Here is a 22,930-nt window from a genome sequence, read left to right on the forward strand (position 1 = left end):
TGACTGGCAGCAGATGCCGAACCCCCCACACCCCCTCTTGACGAACCCACCACGGGGTCATTAGACAAATTCCCGCGATAAGTTCTCTTCACTCATGCTAAAGCTCAGATTAAACGCAAGTTAATGACTTAATTAACTGCCGGGAAAAAGCGAGCAAGTAAACAAACAACAGCAAAAACTAAAGATAAAGATAAATGGTAAATGCAAGTGCGCAGAGAAATGGTCGGCGATAAAAATTGTCGCAGAAATCAAGGAAATTAACGCGTGCAAATATGTATTTGCCGGAGAAGAGTAATTATTATAGGTCTATTCCAGTAGAGGGCTAATGTCTTATAACGGCACTTGCAACAGCTGAAGATTACCAAAGAACAGTGGGAAGTGTAACGGACATCGATGGATTGATATAAAAAGATAAGAAGGTACGGTGACCCAAGCAAAAGAAACTGAAAAATATTTAGCTGACATGGAATGTAACTTTTTGCCATTCGATTTACTCATTTCATTTTTGTATATATCCCATTTCACCAAGGACTTTTTTGGCAAAATGATTCCAGTTATTTCTATTAATCATCTTATATGCTTCAGATTGTTCTTAATTTATAATATCGAAAAAATGGTTATTTAAATTATTATTTAAATAAAAATCTAGAAATAACTAAGTATTTACAAAGTGAATATCGATGTTCAAATTTCCATTGGCCGAGAGCAACACCTAGAATTGGGCACAGCTTCCGGCCCTAATTTCCTATTAGCCCTGTCGATTGCATAATCATCTTGAATTCTAATTAATTAAATGGTCCCTTATTTAGTTGTTTGTTGATGCTTTCTTTTTCCTGTCTGCTAATCAACAGGAGGCCAAGAAGTTAAGAGGAGACCGAGTGCGAGCGGGACAGCATCCAAACAAAACGCATAACAGCCCTGTCACTTCGCTCTCTCCGGCTCTCTGGCTCTCCCATCGAGAGTGTCAAATTCAAGGTCGCCCCCAGTGCTATACTACAAAGCGTATGGCTGAATAAAACCTCCTCTCACACCATTCGAGTGAAAGAGCGCATATTCAGCGTGTGAGCAGGAGAACGAGACTGCGAGAGAGCGGCTTGGAAAGAGCCCCATGTTTTTAGTTCCTCAGTTTGTCAGCGTATGCCCTGCCATGCGGATGTGCTCGCGGATTGATTTCGACTCGAACTCCGGCTCCGTTTTCGTGTTTTAACGTAAGTCCCGTTCGAGGGAAGTGGAATTCGACTCCGTTTGTTCGGTTATTTTTTGCCCGGTTTTCGAAAAAGTGAAAGAAATAAAGAAATTCAAAAAGCGGGGGAGGCATATATGAAATACAGCTAACGGTATTTATGTGTAAACAGCAAGATAAAAATGTGGCTGCTAGAAAAGTAAAGCCCGGTACTTTGCTAGATAAAAGCCAACGCCAATAAGTCCTAAAGACCACCAAAAATTAAATTTTGACACAATAATATTTTGGCAACAACAAATAGGAAAGTCGAATTCAAACGGTTAAACAAAATGAAAGCCTAAAACAAAAATAAAGAGCAAAAGCAAACGCAAATAAGAGAATAGAGAGAAATATTTATTATTTGCTTATAAGGCCAAACTAAATATTTGCCGCCGGCAAATGTTTAAAAGGTGTTAAGTGTTTCGTGGGAGTGAAGTTTTTAAACAGGAAAAATAAATCAAATAAATTTTCAATGGTGTATAAGTGAGTGCAAGTAGATGAGCAACATGTGTGTGTTTTAAAGTGTTTAAAGAGATCGAGAAAAAGCCCCAAAAGTTCTTTGACAGCGATATCGAAAAATTCCAAAATGTGGCGTCAGATCCTGTTTATTTTACCCACCCTGATACAGGGGGTCCAGCGCTACGATCAAAGCCCCCTCGATGCGAGTCCGTACTATCGCAGCGGCGGGGGACTAATGGCCAGTTCTGGGACCGAACTGGATGGACTGCCTCATCACAATCGCTGCGAACCCATCACCATATCGATCTGCAAGAACATACCCTATAACATGACCATTATGCCGAATCTTATTGGCCATACCAAGCAGGAGGAGGCGGGTCTGGAGGTCCATCAGTTTGCTCCGCTCGTGAAGATCGGCTGCAGCGATGACCTCCAGTTGTTCCTCTGTTCCCTGTACGTTCCGGTCTGCACAATTTTGGAGCGACCCATTCCGCCCTGTCGATCTCTGTGCGAATCGGCGCGGGTATGTGAAAAGTTGATGAAAACCTACAACTTCAACTGGCCGGAAAATCTGGAGTGCTCCAAGTTTCCCATCCACGGAGGCGAGGATTTGTGCGTGGCGGAGAATACCACATCCTCGGCCTCCACGGCGGCCACGCCCACAAGGAGTGTGGCTAAGGTCACCACCCGTAAACACCAGACGGGCGTAGAAAGTCCGCACCGAAACATCGGATTCGTGTGCCCCGTGCAACTGAAAACGCCGCTGGGCATGGGCTACGAACTAAAAGTTGGCGGAAAGGTAAGTTCTTTAATAAAAATAAAATCACTAAAAAGACCCGAATTTATGCATTTAGTATTATGATTAAATATGTTATGATCATGACAAAAGTTAAAAAAAAGTTCGATAATTATCCGTCGGGGAGCACAAACTTTTGACCATGACAAAACTAAAAACGAAGTTACACACGAATGTTTTTAGCATGCTTATGCTAAAATGTACTAAATGTATGCTTTATGTACCCCAAACCTTTTAGTGAGTATTTCGTTTATTTGTGGAACCTAATATGCCACATTTTTGTTGGCCCCATGTAGGTCAATGATTTTTTTATGTCTTCATTTGAACTCCAGACTCAATTTGTAGAGCAGCGTAGAAGTAGGGGAAAAATGCATATCCTGTTGCGCCGAGAAAACAATTTCCAACCACCAGGGAAAACAGCAGGAGGTCCTTGGCAGGCCAGGAATAACGAGAAGAAGGAGAGAAGACCGACGAGCCCGCATTCTACCTGCCCGCACCTCACAAAAGATGGTTAACAGCGGCAGGTAGATCGTTTTTTTTTTGGCTTCGGTTGAGGAAAGGTAAACCAGTTCTTTTTGGAGTTGTGTAATTTGTAATGCCTGCTTAAAAGTATTCCCGAAAAAAAGAAAAAAAATGTAACATGAACCATAGAATGTTTAATAACTTGAACTGAGGGTCAGCCTGTTGCATTTTCACGTTCTTTAATTAATTTTCCACCCGTTTTCCTTAGCAGCTTTTTTTCGGGTTATTAAGCCCCTCAGCAGACTGATTTTCCACGATTTATTTTCTGTTGGTTTTGGATGAGTGATGATCATCGTATATGTATGTGTTTCCAATGTGTTTATCTTTTGCTATTTTTAGCCGTCATTCTGTTGTTGCCGGCTGCCATAAGTAAAGCGCATTAAATACTTCGAGGCAGGATAATTCACACTTCCCTCAGTGTCTGGATATCTGGCGGATACATGTGTATCTCTTAGCTACTTTAGCATTGCGATTCCTCGTTGTTTTTTCTTCTTTCGTCTCACTCGCTTTTTCTTGATTGGTCTCGTTTTTCCTTGGCTGTGTGTCATCAGTTCCTCTTGGCCTTGCTGCCTTCTTTCCATCCCCATATCATCATGGCTGTCAGCATCTTTGGTTTAGCCGGAGTCCCCAGACCCCGTGCTTAAATGCCTTTTGAGAGCTGCGTGCGAAATTTAGCAGCTTGTTTGCCTGGATTGCATTTGGCCCACATCACGATTGTCTGTAAGAGTATCTGCAAATGAATCAGTATCTGTATCTCTGTGTGTTTTGGCCCTGTTTGCCGTGCTTTATGAGCTAGATAGGTCTCTTTGTCTGCTAATGATAATGGCGCCGTGTGAGAGCGTGAATTAATGCTTATTGGATAGATAATGATCCGACCATATAAACATATAATAGCCATGTTAGAAACTAGTGGTATTTACAAGCGTTTCACAACGGCTCCACAGGTGCGAGTTAAAGTTAAAAGGCATTATTTCCAGATAAGAAATTAGTCGAAATCACAATTTTAATCTTTATGATTAATGGACAAAGAATTATATTTGTACCCAGAGAAATATTGATTTATATTAAAAGAGACTGTTACTAAAAGTAATCCTTTGAAACCGAGCTATGAAAACACAATAATATTTGTTTTGCACTACAGATTAGACCATTAAATTGTCGATTAGCTATTTCATCTCGAATGCCTAAAATAACATTATTGCCCAACACCTTTGAACGATTTAACCCAAAGGCAACTCCTAACGTGTTCCCTAAAGTCAGCAGAGTATATTAAATATTAATTCCATTCATCTAGGCTAATTTTTCAATTTTCCTCTTTGATATTTCCCGATTGGCTTGTCAGCCAGACCTTTTTGACTAAATTAACCAGTCACTCTCGTTGAAATTCGTGCCAACAAAAATCTGGCATACAAAATATGTAATTTCGCAAATCAATTACCCAAACCAAAGGGCAAAACACAGCCGGATGAAATAGAGTGAGAAATGCCGAATGGAATTAGTTGAAAATTCCCTCAGTCTGTGCTGAAATAATCATAGGCGAAAACCCGTAGGGCATGACACAACTCAACCCTTTTGCCGCATTTCACAGTCCTTTTTCTTGGCCTTTTCTTGCCCCGAATCCATTATGCAAAGGCTGTGGTGCGTGGTAGGAAAATCTGTTTTCCTTCTGAAAGGAAACTGAGTGGAAAGCCAGCAGTCATAAGAGGGCACAATCAATTACGGATTCGTTCACAATTAAAAGTCCTGGTCGGGGGCGAGTCTCCGCTCCGGATGAATCAATTTAGGGCCTACAAATAATCCCCAAATCGGTCTGATTCTCTTTCACTTCACCCCTCTAAATGCGTCGAAAGCGTTCTAAATGAGGCTTTTAATGGATTTACGATTTCCTAAACAACCAAACTGAAATCCTTCCCGCCTTTCCGCAAACTAAACTGTTGTCCTTTCGCGCTCTTTGATTAATTTATTTTCGGCTGCCATGGGTTAGGCGGTGTTTGCAATCGGGGCACGGGCATTCTGGATCAAAGCGGGCGGTGGGTGGCGTTCGTCTGGTTGCCTACACATGTAGCCATCAATCGGACATTGCCCCACGGTAATCTGTTTGCTCTGAAAAGGTTTTGACGTCATCTAATGGCATACGTTTCGGTGGAATTCGACACGGAAAAGGGATAATGATGGCCGGAAGTAAATGGGAAGCTCAGTAGGATATTGAAGACATGAACGATTTTTCGTTGGGAAAATATAGACACTCAAACAGCTGAGCTGAATAGTAATTTCAAAACAATTGACAGAATGAACAAAAATCTAAAGGATCAGTACAGACTTCATCGCTATATGTATGTTACATCAGAATATTTGTTATAATACAATACTATAGAATACGATTTCTGAAGGGATCAATCGATTACTTTTTTGTTGATCTTAGTATATTTGCGTCCAGTCTTATTTAAGTTTTACATTCAAAATCAATACAAAACAAACTTGCATAAAAAAACAGAACCTTTTTCTTAAAAAAAACCTTAACGAAATGCCTAAACTACTCGACTTATTTTTATTGTCCATCCACTTTTATACTCCGGCAGTTATCGACATCATTACCAGCAGCTCATCAGCAACAATTCACCGTTAAGCCGTGGGATAATCTCTCATTGGGTTTTCCACCCAACCTTCTTGTGTTTCCTTCTGCTATCTGTGCAATTTATCCCTTAATTGGGGCCTTAATATATGTACCAAACTATGGAAGAGGCTTTTGTTGTTTTTGCCATGTCGGTTTTCTCCATTAAAACTATAATCCACTATATATTTCACGCTTGAGCTGTTCAATTTATAACCAATAAATGTTAAGCCGATGACGATTATTTATTTATTTTAACACGTATCTCGTTTCCCCCCAACGATGCGTGGAGATGTTGCAACAAAAGCGTTTTCAACTCAATTAATTTGATGGGGAAAGGGAAAATCTACTTCCGGCTACTTAAGCACAGACAAACAATGATACAGGAAGTGGGCGGCAGGAAAGCTAGCGTGTCCCTGTAAATCCATAAAAATGACCATAGAATCGGCAAGCAATTTATACCCACACGCTCTTCTGCCCGCCACATCTTTTGTTAGCTGGCCTGGTCCAAAGCGATAAGGACAACAAAATCGCTTTGTCTAACGCAAGCCAATGTTCTGCAGGACATTGTAACTGTATGCGATGACAAGGCGAAAACCAGTTAGCCCTGTGACAACCAATAACGAAAGTAAAAGCTCAAAAATAAAATATTTACCAAGAAACTACAAATATTTTCATTCATTCGTACACTTGAGACTTCAGACCCACACAGAAAACGCTTTCGAGCTGAAGTTACAAATCGCAGATTGACAACAGTCCCCGTGCTCCGATTTTTATGACACAACTTTTGAGCCGCCCACAGAAGTTGATTTTGATTTGATATATATACATATATTTTCAAGCTCCATCCATTGAATTTGATTTGGAACTGCTAACAATATGCTAATGCTTCGCTTTGACTTTCGGCTGACAGCGGCCCAGTAAACATGTTTAAATATTTAATTACTGCTAGCCGTTTAATGACAGTCCATTTGGCGGCCGGCACAATCCATTTACCATTTGCCTTAATAACTCTGGCTAACCGCACCCCAAAAATGCAATTCACAATTCAGTTGTCACCTCTAACGGCTCCCAAAATGCACTTTTTTGTTTCTATTTGGCGTTTACTAAATCTAAACGTTGTGCAGTTGGCTATTTTGTGTTCGCTGCAATTTGAATGCAGCACAAAAAGTATCTTGGATCTGGCAACGAAATGTTCAGTTTTTATTTCTGGCTTATTTTAAAGTAAAACAAGAAATGAAAATTGGTACATGTTTCAAAATAATGTGAGTTAGTTGAAATTCGTTTGGTGTATACGTTTTTATATCTCTTCATAACGTCATTCCAAAGAAAATCCTAGTTAGGCACAATATCTATATGTAAATATGTATACAATGTTTCTTCCGAAAAAACTTGTATTTGCTTTTTAATTTTCGCAAAACTTTTCTGTTTCCCTTAGAGCGATTTTCGCTTTTGTCGGATGAACTAGAGCATGAAACTGAAACACATATTCGCCCATATTGTTTGTCCCTTTTAATCAGAGAACTAACGCCCCGTGTGCTGAACTAAGCCCCCACAAAAGCCCCTCAATGCGAACCTACATCGGTGCCATTCACATCTTTTTGTTTGGCTCTTGCCACAGGATCCTTTCAATGAAGTGGCTTTCATTTGCACCTATGTGCACCGCAGTGCTCCACTTTGCGAAAAGTCCACCCTCTTCAGGCCATACAAAATTTGACACAATTAAAAACAAAAGGAGAACGAACACAAATGTCAACCTCAGAGGGAGTTTTTTTTTTCGTCTTCTGTTGTTTGCTGTCTGTTTTGCTGTTTTGCATTGTTCTGTGAAGCGCTGCGCCATTTTGCGATGGCAAAAGGCATCTTACAGATACTTCAGATACCCCCAGATTCAGATCCAGATACATTATGCAGGACTGGGGCCCGCCGTATGTAAGCCAGTCTGTCTGATGAATTTATAATGCCCATTGTCTGTTTGGGCCCAGACAATGGGCAAACAAAAGTAAAACCGAAGGAGCCATAACTTCTTTGCAAATAAACTGAAATATTTGGGTCCCGCCAAAGATGGCTGACTGACATACTAAGTGGACCCTTTCGCAGAGGCCAATAAACCTCAATATTTTTAGATTGGAAATGGAACTCCTTGGAGCTACAAATTGGCTTCGTTTGTTGGAAGTCAGTTAACACCTCGCATACCCGACACAAGACTTAATTAAAAACTCAACTGAAATGAGCAAAAAAAAGGAAGCCACGCAGGCGCTCAAAGTCCACAGATGGAAAGGCTGAAAACGAGTTTGTTGGGGACAAAAAATAAACCGGGCAAACCGAAAAGGCAAATCATAAATTTTATGCTCCAACTGAGTGAGGAAAGGAGGAGCAGTCACACAAACCCGTCCTGTTTGCATGTAGGTTGAATCGTACCTATATTTAAGGCATATATCGTATATAGTATATATGGCAATGAGAAGAAAACAAAGTTGTTAAATATTTACGGTGCATCGGATGATCAAAGAGGGATTCATTAGAAAGGATTGCCGTGTTTCAAGATATAAAGATAATGTTCTGCTGTAATCCTTTGCGCAATGGCCAAAACACACTCATAAAACGAGCCAATAAAATGGGAATGGCTTTGGAACAGGAAGTATAAATTAAAAAACCGCAGTAAACAATTAAGATCTGTGATAGTTGGATCGTCTAACGAAACCAAGTGCATTAAAGCAAATTATTGAAACTAATCAAGTTTCCGAATTTAAGTTTCGATGGTAGTCTTTTACTTTTTATTGCATACAATTTCTTTTAAAAACATATGATTGATATGATTTGATATGATGTAAGAACAGCGTCTATAGATCAATATCAATTAAGAAATAAATATCCCAGCCTACGTGGCGCACTTATCAAAACCCCCACTTCAACACGCGATTAACGATAATCATTTGAAATTCTCCACTTTTTCTAAGTTGGGTAACACTCCTCTGTGAAAAACTTGCCACATCCAAATAGAGAAAGTTCTGTGCAACATACTGCAGACATGTAGGAAGAAAAAAGTAAAACGATTCTGGAATCTCAAGCAAGCAAAAATCATTCAATTAACGTTAAACCCGCTCCCGCCCCCAAAAACTCGCATGGCAGTATGTTGGAAAACTACGCAAACAGCCATTAGTTAGATATAATTTAGCTCTGTAGTTATGGCCATAATGCAGCTACTTAAATGCAACTCAAATCTGTGGGCCAGTGCGGGGGCTCTTGGCGGATGCTTTACTCAAAAATGCTGACAGTGGCTATTAATTAAAGTGCAGACACACCACGGAACTGTGTGTGGAGATCCAGATGAGCAGCTGAAGACCGGGGACAACTACAAATGGATAACGATCGGGGTTTTCTGCGGGGGAAACGGGGTCTTCAGCAGCCATAACAAGGCATCTGTAATCATCTTCAATCATAACACAGACATTCAGGCACGCACACAGCCATTTGAAGTTATGTATCTGTGTGTGCCACTAATGAACCAACTTAAAATTGTCATAACTGTAAATCATCTCGGACTTGTGGAGCGTGCATATGTGGAGCAATCAGTTAAGACCCTCGAGAAGACAAAGCCATGTGGTCGTAGGCGTGGGTTGGTATATAATCAAAACTAATACAAAAATGCGGTATTTTATGTAATCTAGGTTTTATTGTAGGAACCTTTAGGTATAGATCAAGGGTCAAGATTTCCAACTGTTAAGAGTAAAGATAGATAACCTTGGTAATGATGGGCACAACCACGCTGCTAAAGATAATTATACAACTGCGTGCTGTTCAACTAAAAGCCAAGAGTCAAGTTGGCCCAACGAAAACGGCCAAATGCTGGCCAGCTACGCTTTTGGCCATTGGACATCTGATGTCTGACTGATGTTCGGATCAATCATGCGACATTTGGCGACTCAAATTGGATTGTCGCGTTAATTACAATGAGGGAATCGGAATGGGAACAGGCGAAGGATGATGAGCATTCATCCTGATTTCCCCTCTTATGACGAATCGCATGGCCAGCAATGATTTGTAATACGCCTGGATATATGTTTACGTCAGAGCAAAATTGCGTTTGGGAGATAATTTGCAGCTTTCCTTACACACTCTCCCTCGGCTTCCTGACATTACGTCAAATGAAATTTCCCTTTTTTGACAAGTGGAAATTGTTTTCTTTTTTTTTTTGACTCCATTTTCATGGGTATGTGCGTTGCTATCGAGATTTGCGTGACGCGTCACAAAACTTCGATTGTTCCGAATGGCATGGGAAGGTCTCTTTTGATTTATGTCGGAGCCATAAAAACTAGTTCCCATTTTGCCGGAGAACGAAGGTTTCGGGATACGGAGCTGTGGAGCTGGGGCGTTGTTCACATTACAGTGAGAAATTCGGTGTAATTTGGCGCATGTTTTTAGCTAAACGCTTCTTATCAGGCAAATTGGTTGATTGGCTGTGTGGCAGGAGAAAATAGAGCTTTGCATGTTGATGAATTTTTGGCGTGTGCGTCGTCTAAATCGTGACCAAATTGTGTTGGGTTTACGAGCACGGTCTACGGATCCACATTTGTGCATGTTTTTGTCGGATAAAATACCCCAAGACACGAAAGATTCGCTTTTTTTTGGGAGTGGGTGAATAAGTCAAATGTTTTGCGAGCCCCATGAAATGTGGAAAAGGTTATTTATGTGCCGAAATGAAAGTTGAGAATAAATGGTTATATGGGTCAGGACTAAGGGGAAAATAAGGTGGATAAGTCAGGAAAAATGCGGAAGTTCTTGGTGTGGATTTTGAATGACTCTATTATGAAAATGAAGGGGACTAACATATTTTTATGGAAAATATACAAATTTTTGTTTTAAATTAATATTACTAGGTGTAAGGTGTTTGATACGAAACTAATTTTTTTCACTGCAATCTCAAACTGGTTGTTTGGCAAGGCAAACCAATTGAAATATTCACATCCACACGGGCCTCAAAAACTCAATCTCTGGCAATCAATTAGATGCCTCTTCCTCTGGCCAAGCAGGAGAATAGCAAAAAAAAATCATTTTTCATGCAATTAAAAGCGAAGCAGAGTCCCAGCTTTAATTGAATAACACAAGCAAGCACAAAATTGCAGCAGCACACAAAAAATTGTCGTAAAAATCGTACGGCCCAGCCCATCGGGAGATGTCGATAGCACGAGATGCCGGCCAGTCCGTCTGACACGTGTCTCAAAGTAAAGTTTAATTTAATTAAAATCTCTGTATTCACTTCGAGGTAGATTGGCACAGGGACCGAGTCCCCCTGCAGATCATCTGCAGCACGCATACCGGACAAGCAAACACAATCAGAGCACCTGCAGATACTGGTTGAAGTTGCAGCCTCAGCATCCATCTGACTCTGTATCTGGATCTGGGAAATCGGGCTGAGTGTCCCATCTCGGGCTTAAAAATACTTAAAGTGCGGTGTGATATAAAAAGAAACTAGTCTGCATGACAGCTTTTAAGGGTCTTTTGACTGGTTCTTCAGGTTGTGAGGTGGGAATATTCGATATTGGCGCTGTTTGATTGAAGGCAGTTACATATCACATAGGACAGATGTCTTGTGAGATATGTACACCACTAAAAAGAAATATAGTTTTTAAATAACGAAATAATATTTAGTTCAACTGGATTTGAGGATTTTTGCAAGTACAACATTATTGTAATGTGCTCATTCATTTTTATATATTTTTAAATATATATAATATTAATATTAACTTTTATATTTAATTTTACCCATTTATATATTTTAATTAATTTTTGACATATACTAGGGTATATAGAACTGACCATCTGTGTGCAATAAAGGCCTTTCTTATTCAAAACCCTCGATATTCTAGAACCCTAGCTCAGTCAATCTAGCACACATTTACTCACTTCCCTTTCGCTTGCATAGCAGGTGAGCAAACAATCAAGCAGAATGCTGATTTTTTTCCAACATCCGTTGCAGACTGGACATATTTTTGTGGTCAGCTTTGGCCATATGTGTGTGTGTGTACCCCACCTGCTCTCACCTGGGTTCCCCCACCTGGCTAAATGCAACGGCAGCTCCTTGGGCTTATGCATGTTGCCCACCTGTCAATGCATCGAGTGAAAATTGCTGGCCATGTCAGGGAGCCGAGGACCTTATATGGCTGGCCGGCATAACGCCTATGGCCATCGAACTATTACCAGAGCATTATTATAATGCCGAGCCAAAAGCAAGCCAACCCGAATCGAGCCATTAATAGCTGTGGTCTATATGGTGTGCCACTTTTTGTGCGCAAAGATTTACAATTAAAGTTGGCGATTAAATTGTTGCGATAGCCTTGCCTCGATTACCAATATGCCTCGCTTCGATTATATTATTTGCAGAGTGAAAGCCCCCGACTCGGACTCAAACTCAATCGATGGCTATCAGAGCCGATAGATCGATCTGAGCACATTTATCTTGGGCATTGGCTCGTAAGTGTAACTTTTAGTGCGTAATTTATGGCCATTGCTCTGCCTGTGAGTTTATCTTGAAAGGAAATTTGCTCGGCGATAAAACGATAAACGATAAGCGCGCTTACTGCTTTTGGTGTGTCCGAAGTGGGCGGTTAGGGGCGGCATGGCCACCAAATCAATTTGCCACGGCTAATATGGGTTAAATGCCATGATTTCTATTTTTGCGATATCGAATTACAACACTAGCAGTTATTTAGCACATTTATGTGCCGTTATAATGGCATGGCTCAAAATATGGGTATCCACTTTGAAGGTGAAATGAATGCAAATTGCCGCTTTAATAGCTCCTGATGGTTGAAAATTGCTTTTTAGGTTCGGCTGGCACTTAGATTTAGGTGTTTAGGCGCTTTTATTTTGGTCCCGTACTATTTTATTGTTGAGAAATAATGGCTTATGGTTGTAATCAGGCCATTTCAGAAGTTGGTTACCTTTTATCGATTTGCGAATTCCGCTGATAATTGAATTAAGAAACTGTTTTGAAACCTTTTTTTGTTTTTATTTTTAATTACCATTATTAAATAATAATGTGATTTCCTGCAACTGTAGTTAAAGTGATTTTAATAAATTATATGCTAGCAGCAGAATGTTTCTGGTTTATACTTCCGCGGTACAGTTCTGCTTTCCTTGACATCCAGATTAGGTACACTTAAGTACTCACTTGAAGGCTTGGCTAGCAGTCACTAGTCCACTTCTCTGATAGCCACTTCCTATGAGCCGTTGGCCCCACGGAAAGCCAGACCCATCATTTATAACTGTCAACAGTTTTTGTGGCCCAAACGGGCCAAGTAAATGCAGAAAAAAAGCAAACTGCACACATCTAATATTTAAGCCATCAGCGTAGTCGGCAATTGCCACTCGACTTCAGCGAAGACCACCCCTTCACCTCATCCTGGCCACGTTAGCTAGACAAACAAATTATGGCTACTGTCAATAGACGAGAGTTTCTAAGCCCAGACGGTGGAAAAACAACAACCAAACAAGTCCAGCAGGAAAGGGGCAAAATGGAGGTGAGAGATGCACCCACAGTTGCTGCAGTTGGACATTTGACTGATGTCTGGAGAGGAAAAGAGGCGATTTCGGCTGCAGTTTTTCTTCTTTTTACCATTCTCCACAGCCCCTCGACAAACTGTGAAAATTGCCAGCGGGCAGTTTGGGGCGGCAGCCAAAAAAGCAACAGGCAACTGGCAACTTGCAACAGCAAATCAGCGACTGTGCAACATGTTGAACTTCTCGCCAAATTGCAAATTCTAAGGCAACTCAATAATTGCCATACCAAAACGAAAAAGAAACAAATCGCCTGTGTTTTTCTTTTTCATTTATCCGAAATGTTTTTTATTTTATCAATTTTTTTTATTGTTCAGTTTATCGCCGCAGGACAATTTACAAAAAGATATTCAGGCCAAGCCAACAAGTTTGTCTGGATTTTATTTTTAGTTTTCATATCCTGCAGCAGTTTTTCTGTTCTCTCTAAATTATTTTACTGTGAATTTTTTTTTTTTATATCTATTTTTCCTGTTTGGTGCTAAATATTTGTCTATTCTTTACTGTTTTGCAGACAAAGCTCATGGCAAGCAAAATGGCAGTGTTTTATGTTAAAGTGGCTTAAAATTTTAGATAGATTGGACAGGCTTTTTAGAAATGTTATATTTCATATAAATATGAACAGGCTTTAAGTATTCTTTAGTTAGCTAAAGGCTATGAGGAGCTTAATAGATCGTTTGCTAAATAAAAACTTAATCTGAAAGTTCTTTAAAGTGTTTAAAACGCATGAATAGTACGTATTATGACGAACGAGTGATAACTTTCTTTAAAAACATTATCGTATTTTTCACCTTTACTGAATTATTTAAAACTTATTAAATATATATGTCCAATGCATTGAATTAAAAAAAATGTATACTTAAATGTTAATTCATGATAAAAAGTTTCAGCAGACTAAATTTGAAATATAATGATTTATTTTGGAACCATTTGAACCTCGGTGTGCAAATTTACATACAATTTCTGTTGTTTTCCTGTAGACAAAACTGCAATTTGCATTTGACGAATGGCCAGACAATGAAAAAGCTGACTGGAGTTAAGTGGAAATCGCAGTCTGCCCCTTGAAGCGTATGGCCGAAAATAAAGGGCGCCGGCCCCCAAGACACGCCCACAGCTCCACCCGCCCTCCATTGACTCCTCGAGTAGTGCGCCGTATTCCATTCGCTGGCATAATTAAAAACGTGCTAAGCGTTTTAACGATTCTTGGACACTGATGGCCGATCTTCTGTCCCTTTCCCGCACCCTTCTTTTGTCTCCTTCCCTTCAACTTTTCCGTCTCTTTCTGTAGCCCCGACTTTTGTCTATAGCCAACGATGATATGCTGGTTTCAAGTGCTTCATACACACGATGAGAGCCAGCAGGGCATAGAATAAATGTTCAATTCAGTGCTGCCCTCTTTGTCTGTTTTGTTGTTCCATCTCTTTCACGCTGTTCCATCTTTCTTACATTTTTGTTTATTTATTTTCCATTCTTTTCCTTTTTTTTTAATTTTCGTTCTTCAATGGTTTTAAAACTGAATTTCCAGCTTCAGATTTGTTAATTTTTACACTGAAAGAAGCAGGGTAATTTAAAACTAGTAAAATAAATGTTGGTCAAAATTTACTTTACATATTTTCGATCATAAGAGACATTATTATCCGCATCTATTTAAGAAACGAATTAAGTTTAAAGTATTTTCGCAATATTCAGAATTTTGTTGGTCTCTAGTGTTTATGCCACCGTTAAATGGGCGGAAAGGGCCATGATGAGGCAGCCTGCAGCCACTACGGGAAGTGCTCTAATGAGATGAGACTCGGACCCTGGCGCTGCGAATGCCCCCAAGGCAGCTGTATTGCATGGCTTTTATTTTTTTTAATTACGAAAATTGGATTTTTATGTTGACGGCAGGATGGGGGAAAACGAAATACAGGAGGGGCTGCGGCTAAAAACACTTGACATGCTTGGTGACGATGAGTGGCCACCAGGTTCACAACCACGTTCAGCATTCAATTCTCCGCTCCCATTTCACATTTCTCATTCAACTGCAAATGAGAGTGTTGAGGTCTGCAGCCAGCATAGTGGACCATTTGATTTTTTATCTCCGGCTTAATTGAGTCGGTGGTGACTGGGGAGCCAACACCATCCCCTCCGGCAACCCTCTAATGAAATTAGGTTAAAGCGGTTGTAAATAGGTGAGCATAAGAAAAACAGATGCCGGGGAAACGAACTCACGTTTTATTTTTCTCCACCGCCTGAATAAGTGATTTGGTTCAGCGATATCAGCATGTGTACAAAATTACAGTCGACTCCGTTGGAGTGTCCACTTCATGCCCCCTGGCACCAGCAGTGGGTTAAGACCTGGGTGAAAGCATCGAGAATGCTTCACCACAATTGCCGGTCATCTGGATTGCGGGGCGGTCTGGCTGAACGAGCTGGTTAAAATGCTAATGATAGGATAGGTTTCTCGATCCGCGAAGGAAAGTCGGTTGGTTAACAGATCGTAACTTTGAGAGCTCTAGATTTCGTGATGAAATTTTGTACGCCTTTGGTTAGCTTAAACATAAAATGGCCATATAAAATCGGGGTATATTCTTTTGTGAATATTTTAATGTTCTCCTGACGAAACCATCAAATTTGCAGTATTCAGGAAGTGCATTTTTTTTTTACTAAATCATAAAAAAGTTTAAAAATATACAGCGGTCTTTATTGGCATTATTGCTAACCCCATTTTATCAAAGGGTGATAACTTTTCATCACCTTTTCAGAGCACACACAAACACAAATCGAACCGCTTAATTATGTGGAAACTTAAAACTTGTCGTGCTGGGCTGCTTCCTGTTACGAAATCAAAAGGGATTACCGGCCAATTGTTGCTACTTCAAACCCGCACTTTACCACTCCTTACCCCACAAAAACAAAATTAAAACAAGAACAATGTGAGCTTGGTGTCTGGCTGTTTATTTACCACATATCATATCGTGTTTCGCAACCGGCAAGCCCGACCGCAATGTGTGCCATGATGATACGTGGGCTCTCCACTTCTCAGATTTTCTCCCTTCGGTTGGTTGTCACCCTGGCAATGACAACCACATTCAGCTCCTGGTGGTGCAGCTCATCATCTTAGCCCTGTTAGTGAATGGCGCCCAACGTGTGGGACCCGTACCCGTTTCCCTTCAGCAGCAGATACGTCACCACTACTTCCACTCTGCAGATCCATCTTCATAATGAAACGTGTCAATTTACATGAAAATGATTTTTCTCATCTCCCTAGCAAAGTGGCAACGTGTTCTTAAGCAACCCATTAGGGGCTTTCCTACCGCTTCACTTCCCTACCGCCTCTGAATCAGCTCCTTTAAGTGTTTTTTACGGCACGCTCAAACTTTTTATGGCTGCCTGCATCCTGTGATGACTCTCACAGACTGCGAGGAGAATTCTTCTCTTGTTTATTATTTAAAGCAAATTATCAAAATGCTTTTGCATATCGTAAAAAAGGATTTTTATGTTGTACATCATTAAGCATAATAATCCTGCCACTGATGTAGGACCTTCCACCGAGGGAGGAGTGAGTTCTTTTTATGGCTACTAATTTTTAAGCTGATTAAAAGCCATCAAACTGAAATCAGGAATCTTTTTGAGTGATTGTATCCCTTGCTCAAGGTGCACGGAATTCTGATGAGCCAAGAGCTTCGCTTGATTGTGTAATCGTAAAATGTTTAAGGCTTTTTCGAAGGGGAGATAGTGCATTCGGTATTCCACCAACTGTGTAAAAACTTGAAGTGCAACCCTAAGAAATTATTTGTTTGTTTATTAATTTTAAAGTTTTTTTGCCATTAAATGAATTTGATTTATTGGTGTATTAATCAACTAAGATGTGATAATATTGATAATTTTTTATGTATATATAATTGAAGCCTATGTGAATAACTTACTAAATTACTATTTTACTCTTTTTCTTTTAGGTAAGTCTTTAAGTCCTGAATTTTCGACTTTAAACCCAAATTGCAAGCTCGGGAGCCCTTAGCATTCATCAAGTGTGAGTAACGAAATTATTTTCAAATCCATGTGAGGCACACTAACTCAACCCTAATTCTGAGCACCCAGTCCTAGGCATCAGAGCTGCCAAAAACTTTCGCCTAAAGCCAATTGACGAAAAGTTTTCTCCAGAGGGTTTGGACCTAAGTTGAGTGGAGATCGGAGCCCGAAAAAGGGTCAGCCATAAATACGCAAATAATTCGACGAGCCAAGTGTCGCACTCAGTTAGTTGGAATCCTAATAAAAAGTTTTATGGAGTCTTACCTGTAAGTCCTTTAACTTAACCCCTGTCAGGTGATTTGGAGAGTGAACCCTGTGGCAAAAGTTTTTGGTTTCCATTATCTGCAATGAGCCAGACGCACAATTGGTATTTTTATTTTGGCTAGCAATTACCAAAAACCAAAATTCTCTTCGAGTTGTCAAAAGTTTGGCTTCCCCTATATATGCATGTTGTCAGATAGCAAAGGTTTTTCATCTGTTCGGGATTGTCTTCGGTTGAACAAATTTGCAACAAACATTTTCTTGATTCTTTGTCAGAACTTCCGCAGCCCTATTTTATATCTTTTTGTGTATTTCGACCATCCATTGTGGCAGGTGATGCGCGGTTCTAGTTTCGGGAATTTTGGTGGAATTGCGAAAAATAACCATTTTTGTCTCTTCTAATTTTCCTATTTTTTTTTTTCGTTGGAATGGCTTAATTTACTTTTCATGGAACGGAATATCCACAAAGCAAACAAAACACAGTCTCCTTTTTTTATTTTCCTGTGCTTTGTTATGCGAACCATTGACTTTTATATCCAGAGATGTGGAGAACCCGAACCTCATCGAAAAAGAGCCGAATTGAAGTTTTTCTACTGCCATTTTGTGTTTCGTACTTTTGGCTGGCACTGTTCACGCTCAAGTGAAGCGATGTTGTTTTTAGCTATTGCCTATAAATTTTCCTGTGGTCGTCGGTCTACGGGGAATGAATGGGATTTCGGGTTGAGTTAGTGTTTGCAGGGGGAGGCGTGTTTTGGGGTTTCGGTATCGGTATTTTTGGTGCCATTTTTGGAGCAGCCATCCGTTCATCCATTCTTCTCCTGCTTTTTTCCACCCCTGTTTTCTCAGTTCACTCTTTGGTGTATAGGTGCGTTGGGCAACGCATTTTTGCATGCTCCATCCGCCACGCCCCAAAAACACCTACCACGCCCCCATCCAACCCACGATCCTATGTGTTGACAAATGGCTTAAAGTTTTCGGTCATGGGTCGCGTCGAGGGTAAGCTGCCTTTAATTTGAGGCAATTTGGGGGACAAGAAAAGATAGCATAGAAAAGAGAAGCGAGGAAAACTAATGTCTTCAGTAGAAAAGTGAAAAACAAGTGCGTCTGAGTTTTCATGTTTTTTTGGTATGCACTTAGTATGTCTTAGCTAGAGTAACGTTCTTATAAAGTTTTCTATGTTTAAAATAAGGATAAACAAATTACAGTCATTTAATAGAATATAAATATTAATTTATGCATTTTTAAGAACTATTTTAAAACGGTGTCCATCCCTTCTTATAGTATTCTACCTCATCTCCCATTAAAAATAATTAATGTGATAAAGAGATGAGGCAATTAATCAAACCTCAAAGACGATAGCTTCAGATTTATTTAAACACTCGCCTGTCCAAGTTGAAGTCCTTTAGCCAGTCCCAACATTATTTTCAGGCCAATTTATTCATCGTCTATCAGTACTCTATCTTATTGAAAAGCAGAACCTTTAAGCCCCGCCAGCGATGACTGATAAATGTGGCCTGCGAGCGGCATTCACAATGGATTCAATGCCAAATGCTGAATCACTTCCCCAGGAACTCCATCCGAGTCCCGTTCCCCGTGGCCCAGCATCATTTCCCGGTTCAGGAGCAGGGCTTGAAAAGCGTTTCCTGTCCGAGCGGCAGGTTGGGCCTTCATTAGCAGATAGTTTTCCATGGACGCAAAGCATTTTCCAGCAATTGAATATCCAGAGAGCCACACAAAGCATTTGAATGTTGGTCGGCATATCGACGTTTTTTATTTTTCCTTTTTATTCGCTGTTGTTGCTGTTCAAGCGGAAATTAATGAGACTGACAGGCTTTTGACGCAATTTGACGCAGTTTCTGTATTTTATTTTGTGTTCCCTTTTTATATTGAATAATATTGAAATCATTTATCAGCCGGGACAAAAGAAATTGAGAAATGAGGCATGGGTCACTGAGGAATACGCGAAATCAATGGGAGATTTTGTTGTGTGTTTTACTCAATTTTGTTTGTTTTCCTACCAGTTATCACAGTGCAAAAAACACACTCTTATAATATATTAAAATAAATGCTACATAAAAAGTCGGCGGCTTTATATTAGTTTGGTGCTCCCGCCACGGGAGGCACCGTCATTGTCCAGCATCGCGGTGAAAAAATTGGAGAACTTTTGTACAAACAACTTTTCCATGGTAGTCGTATTACCAATGCGATTATATCAAGTCCGAAAATTAATCAAAGCATTTCGGTTTAACTCCGGAATGCATTCACTAAATTGAATCGGCTTAAACTGTTCAAGGTACTCAAAGAGTGCCTGCACTGATATGTCTAAAAAATAGTTGGTAGTTAAATGTCAAATTTTGTGTCGGAAAAGGAAAAGGTTTCGGGAAAAAATCTAAAATTAAGAAAATGATGTCAATCGATTTAATGGTTAGGCGGAACAGAGCAATAAATTGGCTAAATGATTTATGAATATTTAAAATAGTATGTTAGTCGCCATTTAAATAGCTTGGATTGTATTACAAATTTGTAAAGTCTATTTTATATGACTTATATTTTGTACTCATATCTCATCTCGCATAATTGCAATTGTGAATTTGTCTGCATAAAAACTAATGTAATATTAGCGTAACCAAATTAGTAAGCAGCAGCAATTGATCTGATTGTCCAGAAACACAAGGAGAGTCTAATGAAAGCCTAATGAAATTCAGTTTCAGGAATTCGACTAGTGAGCTCCTACATACATCGTACATCAATGCTTTGCCCTTAAGCTCATCAATTACGGACTTTTGTACCATGGATAGTCATGTTCAAATGGCGGAACCGAGCAAGCCCGCATAGATAATTAGGCTAACCTCACCAGAAATTTGCAAAAGCGAGCCGGGTGGAGGGGGAAAATTGGTAGGGAGTTGGAGCGGCATAGCCTCTTGATCCAGAGAATTCTGCTGGGCTGTCATCGATCCGAACACGGTTGAAATAAATACGAAATCATTTGTATATTTCCCGGAGTTTCGTAGTTTGTGTTTGCCATGCTGAAACATTTATCGCTGTCGCTGGGTTAGACAGTCTGGGGAAAAGGGCCAGGGACCTGGACAATGCGGATGCGGACATGGCAAATGGTCCGGCAGGAGAGATGAGTCCGATGATTCCGATGAGCCTGCCGCTGAGCAGGTTTTCTTTCCAAAAAGAAAACTATCCATTATACAAAAACAAACCAGTTAATTTTCATAGGTTGCGTAAAATGAAATGGAGCTTAAGTAAAAAATTCCATTAAATTGAGATGGAAAATAATACGTTTTAAATGATAGGCTATTCACTTAAAAGAATTCAATATTTTTTTGGTTGGAGCCATCGTAGCATTTCGAATAATTTTCTAGTGTGCAGAGTCAAAACCCCTCACTCCATGGCTGATTACAAAGCGTTGGGCAGCGTACTGAGAAATGGAAATGCACTGTTGCATCCACGAATCCACTATAGCCCATCGGTATAACCCATCTAGCCCATCCTCATTCCTCAATCCCCTTTCCCCCGTCTAAACGTCATCGTTTAAAGTGTTAAAATAAAAGCAAAAAAAGCACTGGACCCTGTTCATCTGGCTGGGGTTTTGTGTGAAAAATTATGGCAGCTGACTGTGAAAAATTGTTGCAAATAGTTTTCCGTAAATGTTTTTTATTTCGCTCCTCCTCTGTCGATAGTGGCGGCTTTTAGTTAATGCGCACTCGGCTTAGAGCATCCAACGTCAAGTGGTTTTGGTTTATCGGGTCTGGAATGAGGAATATGGGGATTTATGTTGGAAAGCAGAGATTATGCAGCTAGCATCGATGGGATCGATGTCAGTCGATGAGAAGTGCACAAGTGCCTGGCATTCGCGTTTCGAGTGCGAAGGTTTTGTATCTGACAGTTTGCAGTGCGCGCTGTGAAGCATTCAGTATTCTCAATTTGTACGTGATATGATAACTGAAAGTTATCTATTCTGTAAAACGGTGGCTGCAGGGAGCCACCTAGCCATGTTGATTGATTGTTTTCACCAATCACAGAACACGAAGCTCGAGATAAGCTTATTGAAATTGAATAAAGTCGAAACGAAATTGGCAAAAGGAAGGAACGCTGTTTTGCAGACTGTGCCAAACGAAAAAGGGCCAAAAACTTAAGAGGGGAAGTTCTATACGTATAAGTACGTTATATGAAACAAACAAAGAGTTTTCAGTAACGGCTTTGTTTAAACAGAGGAATTAAGTTAAATTAAAAATATAAAATATTATATATAATTTGATATTCATATCATTCTGCTCTCTACTCTCTAGTTTTTAAAGTTAGTCTGTTTAAATTAAGACCAAAACTGCCGATTTGCCTCCACTCCATTACCAGCCTCTAGCACTCCATTTGAACATCCCATCAGCAATAATGGCTTCCATAAAATTCTTAATAATTAAGGAACTAATTCATGCACTAAGTGTATGGCTGAGAAAATACCCCATTTTGATTCGCTTTGAGCAATGACATCTGTTCTCTCCCTTTTCGCGGAAATCGCACACAATGGGATGTGATTTTGCACAACCCACCTGAAGAAACACCAATCACAGTTTGATCTTTCATTTCCTAGACGTTTTGTCTCGGCACGAGTATTTCGTTGATGTAATTTGATGCGTTATTATTAAAATGATATATAATTTCCAGCATTAAATCCCCAGCTGACAGGCCGGGTCGGTCTTTGTTCACATTTCGCTGGTTTGGTTTTCATGGATCCCTGGCACCTGCCATAACTTGTTGTTCTTGTAATTATAATGGTACAGCCCGGTGTCCAGGAGCGAGGAAACCGGCTCTGCAAACGCCTTCGTCTAACTGTACGTGTAGCCTGGCATCCCGACCCGATCCGAGATCCCATCCTATCCCCACTATATACAACACCCCGCCATCTCCTACCCCATACCATCTCCATTCCATCTTTGATGTACGTGCATGTACTTCAAGAGCGTCCAGCGCACACTTTTCGCCGTTAGCCGCGTGGCTTGTGGCGTATCTGTATCTCGGATGTTGCATGCCACAGACGCCATCGCCATCCCATCGCTGTTGGAATCGCCGTCGTCTCGAAATCGTAACAGTAACAGGCTTTATGCAAATTGTTGTAATATTTTGTGTGTTCTATGTTGATTTCTCCTACACTGCGGCAAACAATAAATGGAATTATGATAGCGTACAAATATAAGTCATAATCTTATACAAACCATACATTTAAAGCGAATAGCTTTAATTGCTGGATGTATTGATTATATTCCTGAAGACTTCATGTCGATAATCGTAAATATATTAATTAATGAGCAATTTTAACTCTTTCTACCGAAGTAGATAATATTTTTTCTTCGTGTACACTTAATACCCATGATTTTGTTCCTATTGCGTGTAACCAAAGATAGGCACTGGGGGGGTAGGTGTGGTGCGTGGCGTGGCGTGGGGACGAGACTTCAAATGGACCGTTGGATGTTATGGGCTTATAGGCGAC

The 22,930-nt window shown here is 40.2% G+C and overlaps 1 protein-coding gene across 1 annotated transcript in view; it reads left to right on the forward strand.

Moving 5' to 3' along the window:
• Positions 1 to 1,114: 1,114 nt before the first annotated feature.
• The window catches only part of LOC117138978 (frizzled), an 88,431-nt gene continuing 66,615 nt past the window's right edge, over positions 1,115 to 22,930 (forward strand). The window contains exon 1 of the mRNA XM_033301045.1: positions 1,115 to 2,480. Coding sequence (XP_033156936.1) covers positions 1,809 to 2,480 — 672 coding nt within the window. The 5' untranslated portion in view covers positions 1,115 to 1,808. The remainder of the gene's footprint in view (positions 2,481 to 22,930) is intronic.

This window comes from Drosophila mauritiana, chromosome 3L, assembly GCF_004382145.1.
Source record: "Drosophila mauritiana strain mau12 chromosome 3L, ASM438214v1, whole genome shotgun sequence".
NCBI classification, from domain to species: Eukaryota; Metazoa; Arthropoda; class Insecta; order Diptera; family Drosophilidae; genus Drosophila; species Drosophila mauritiana.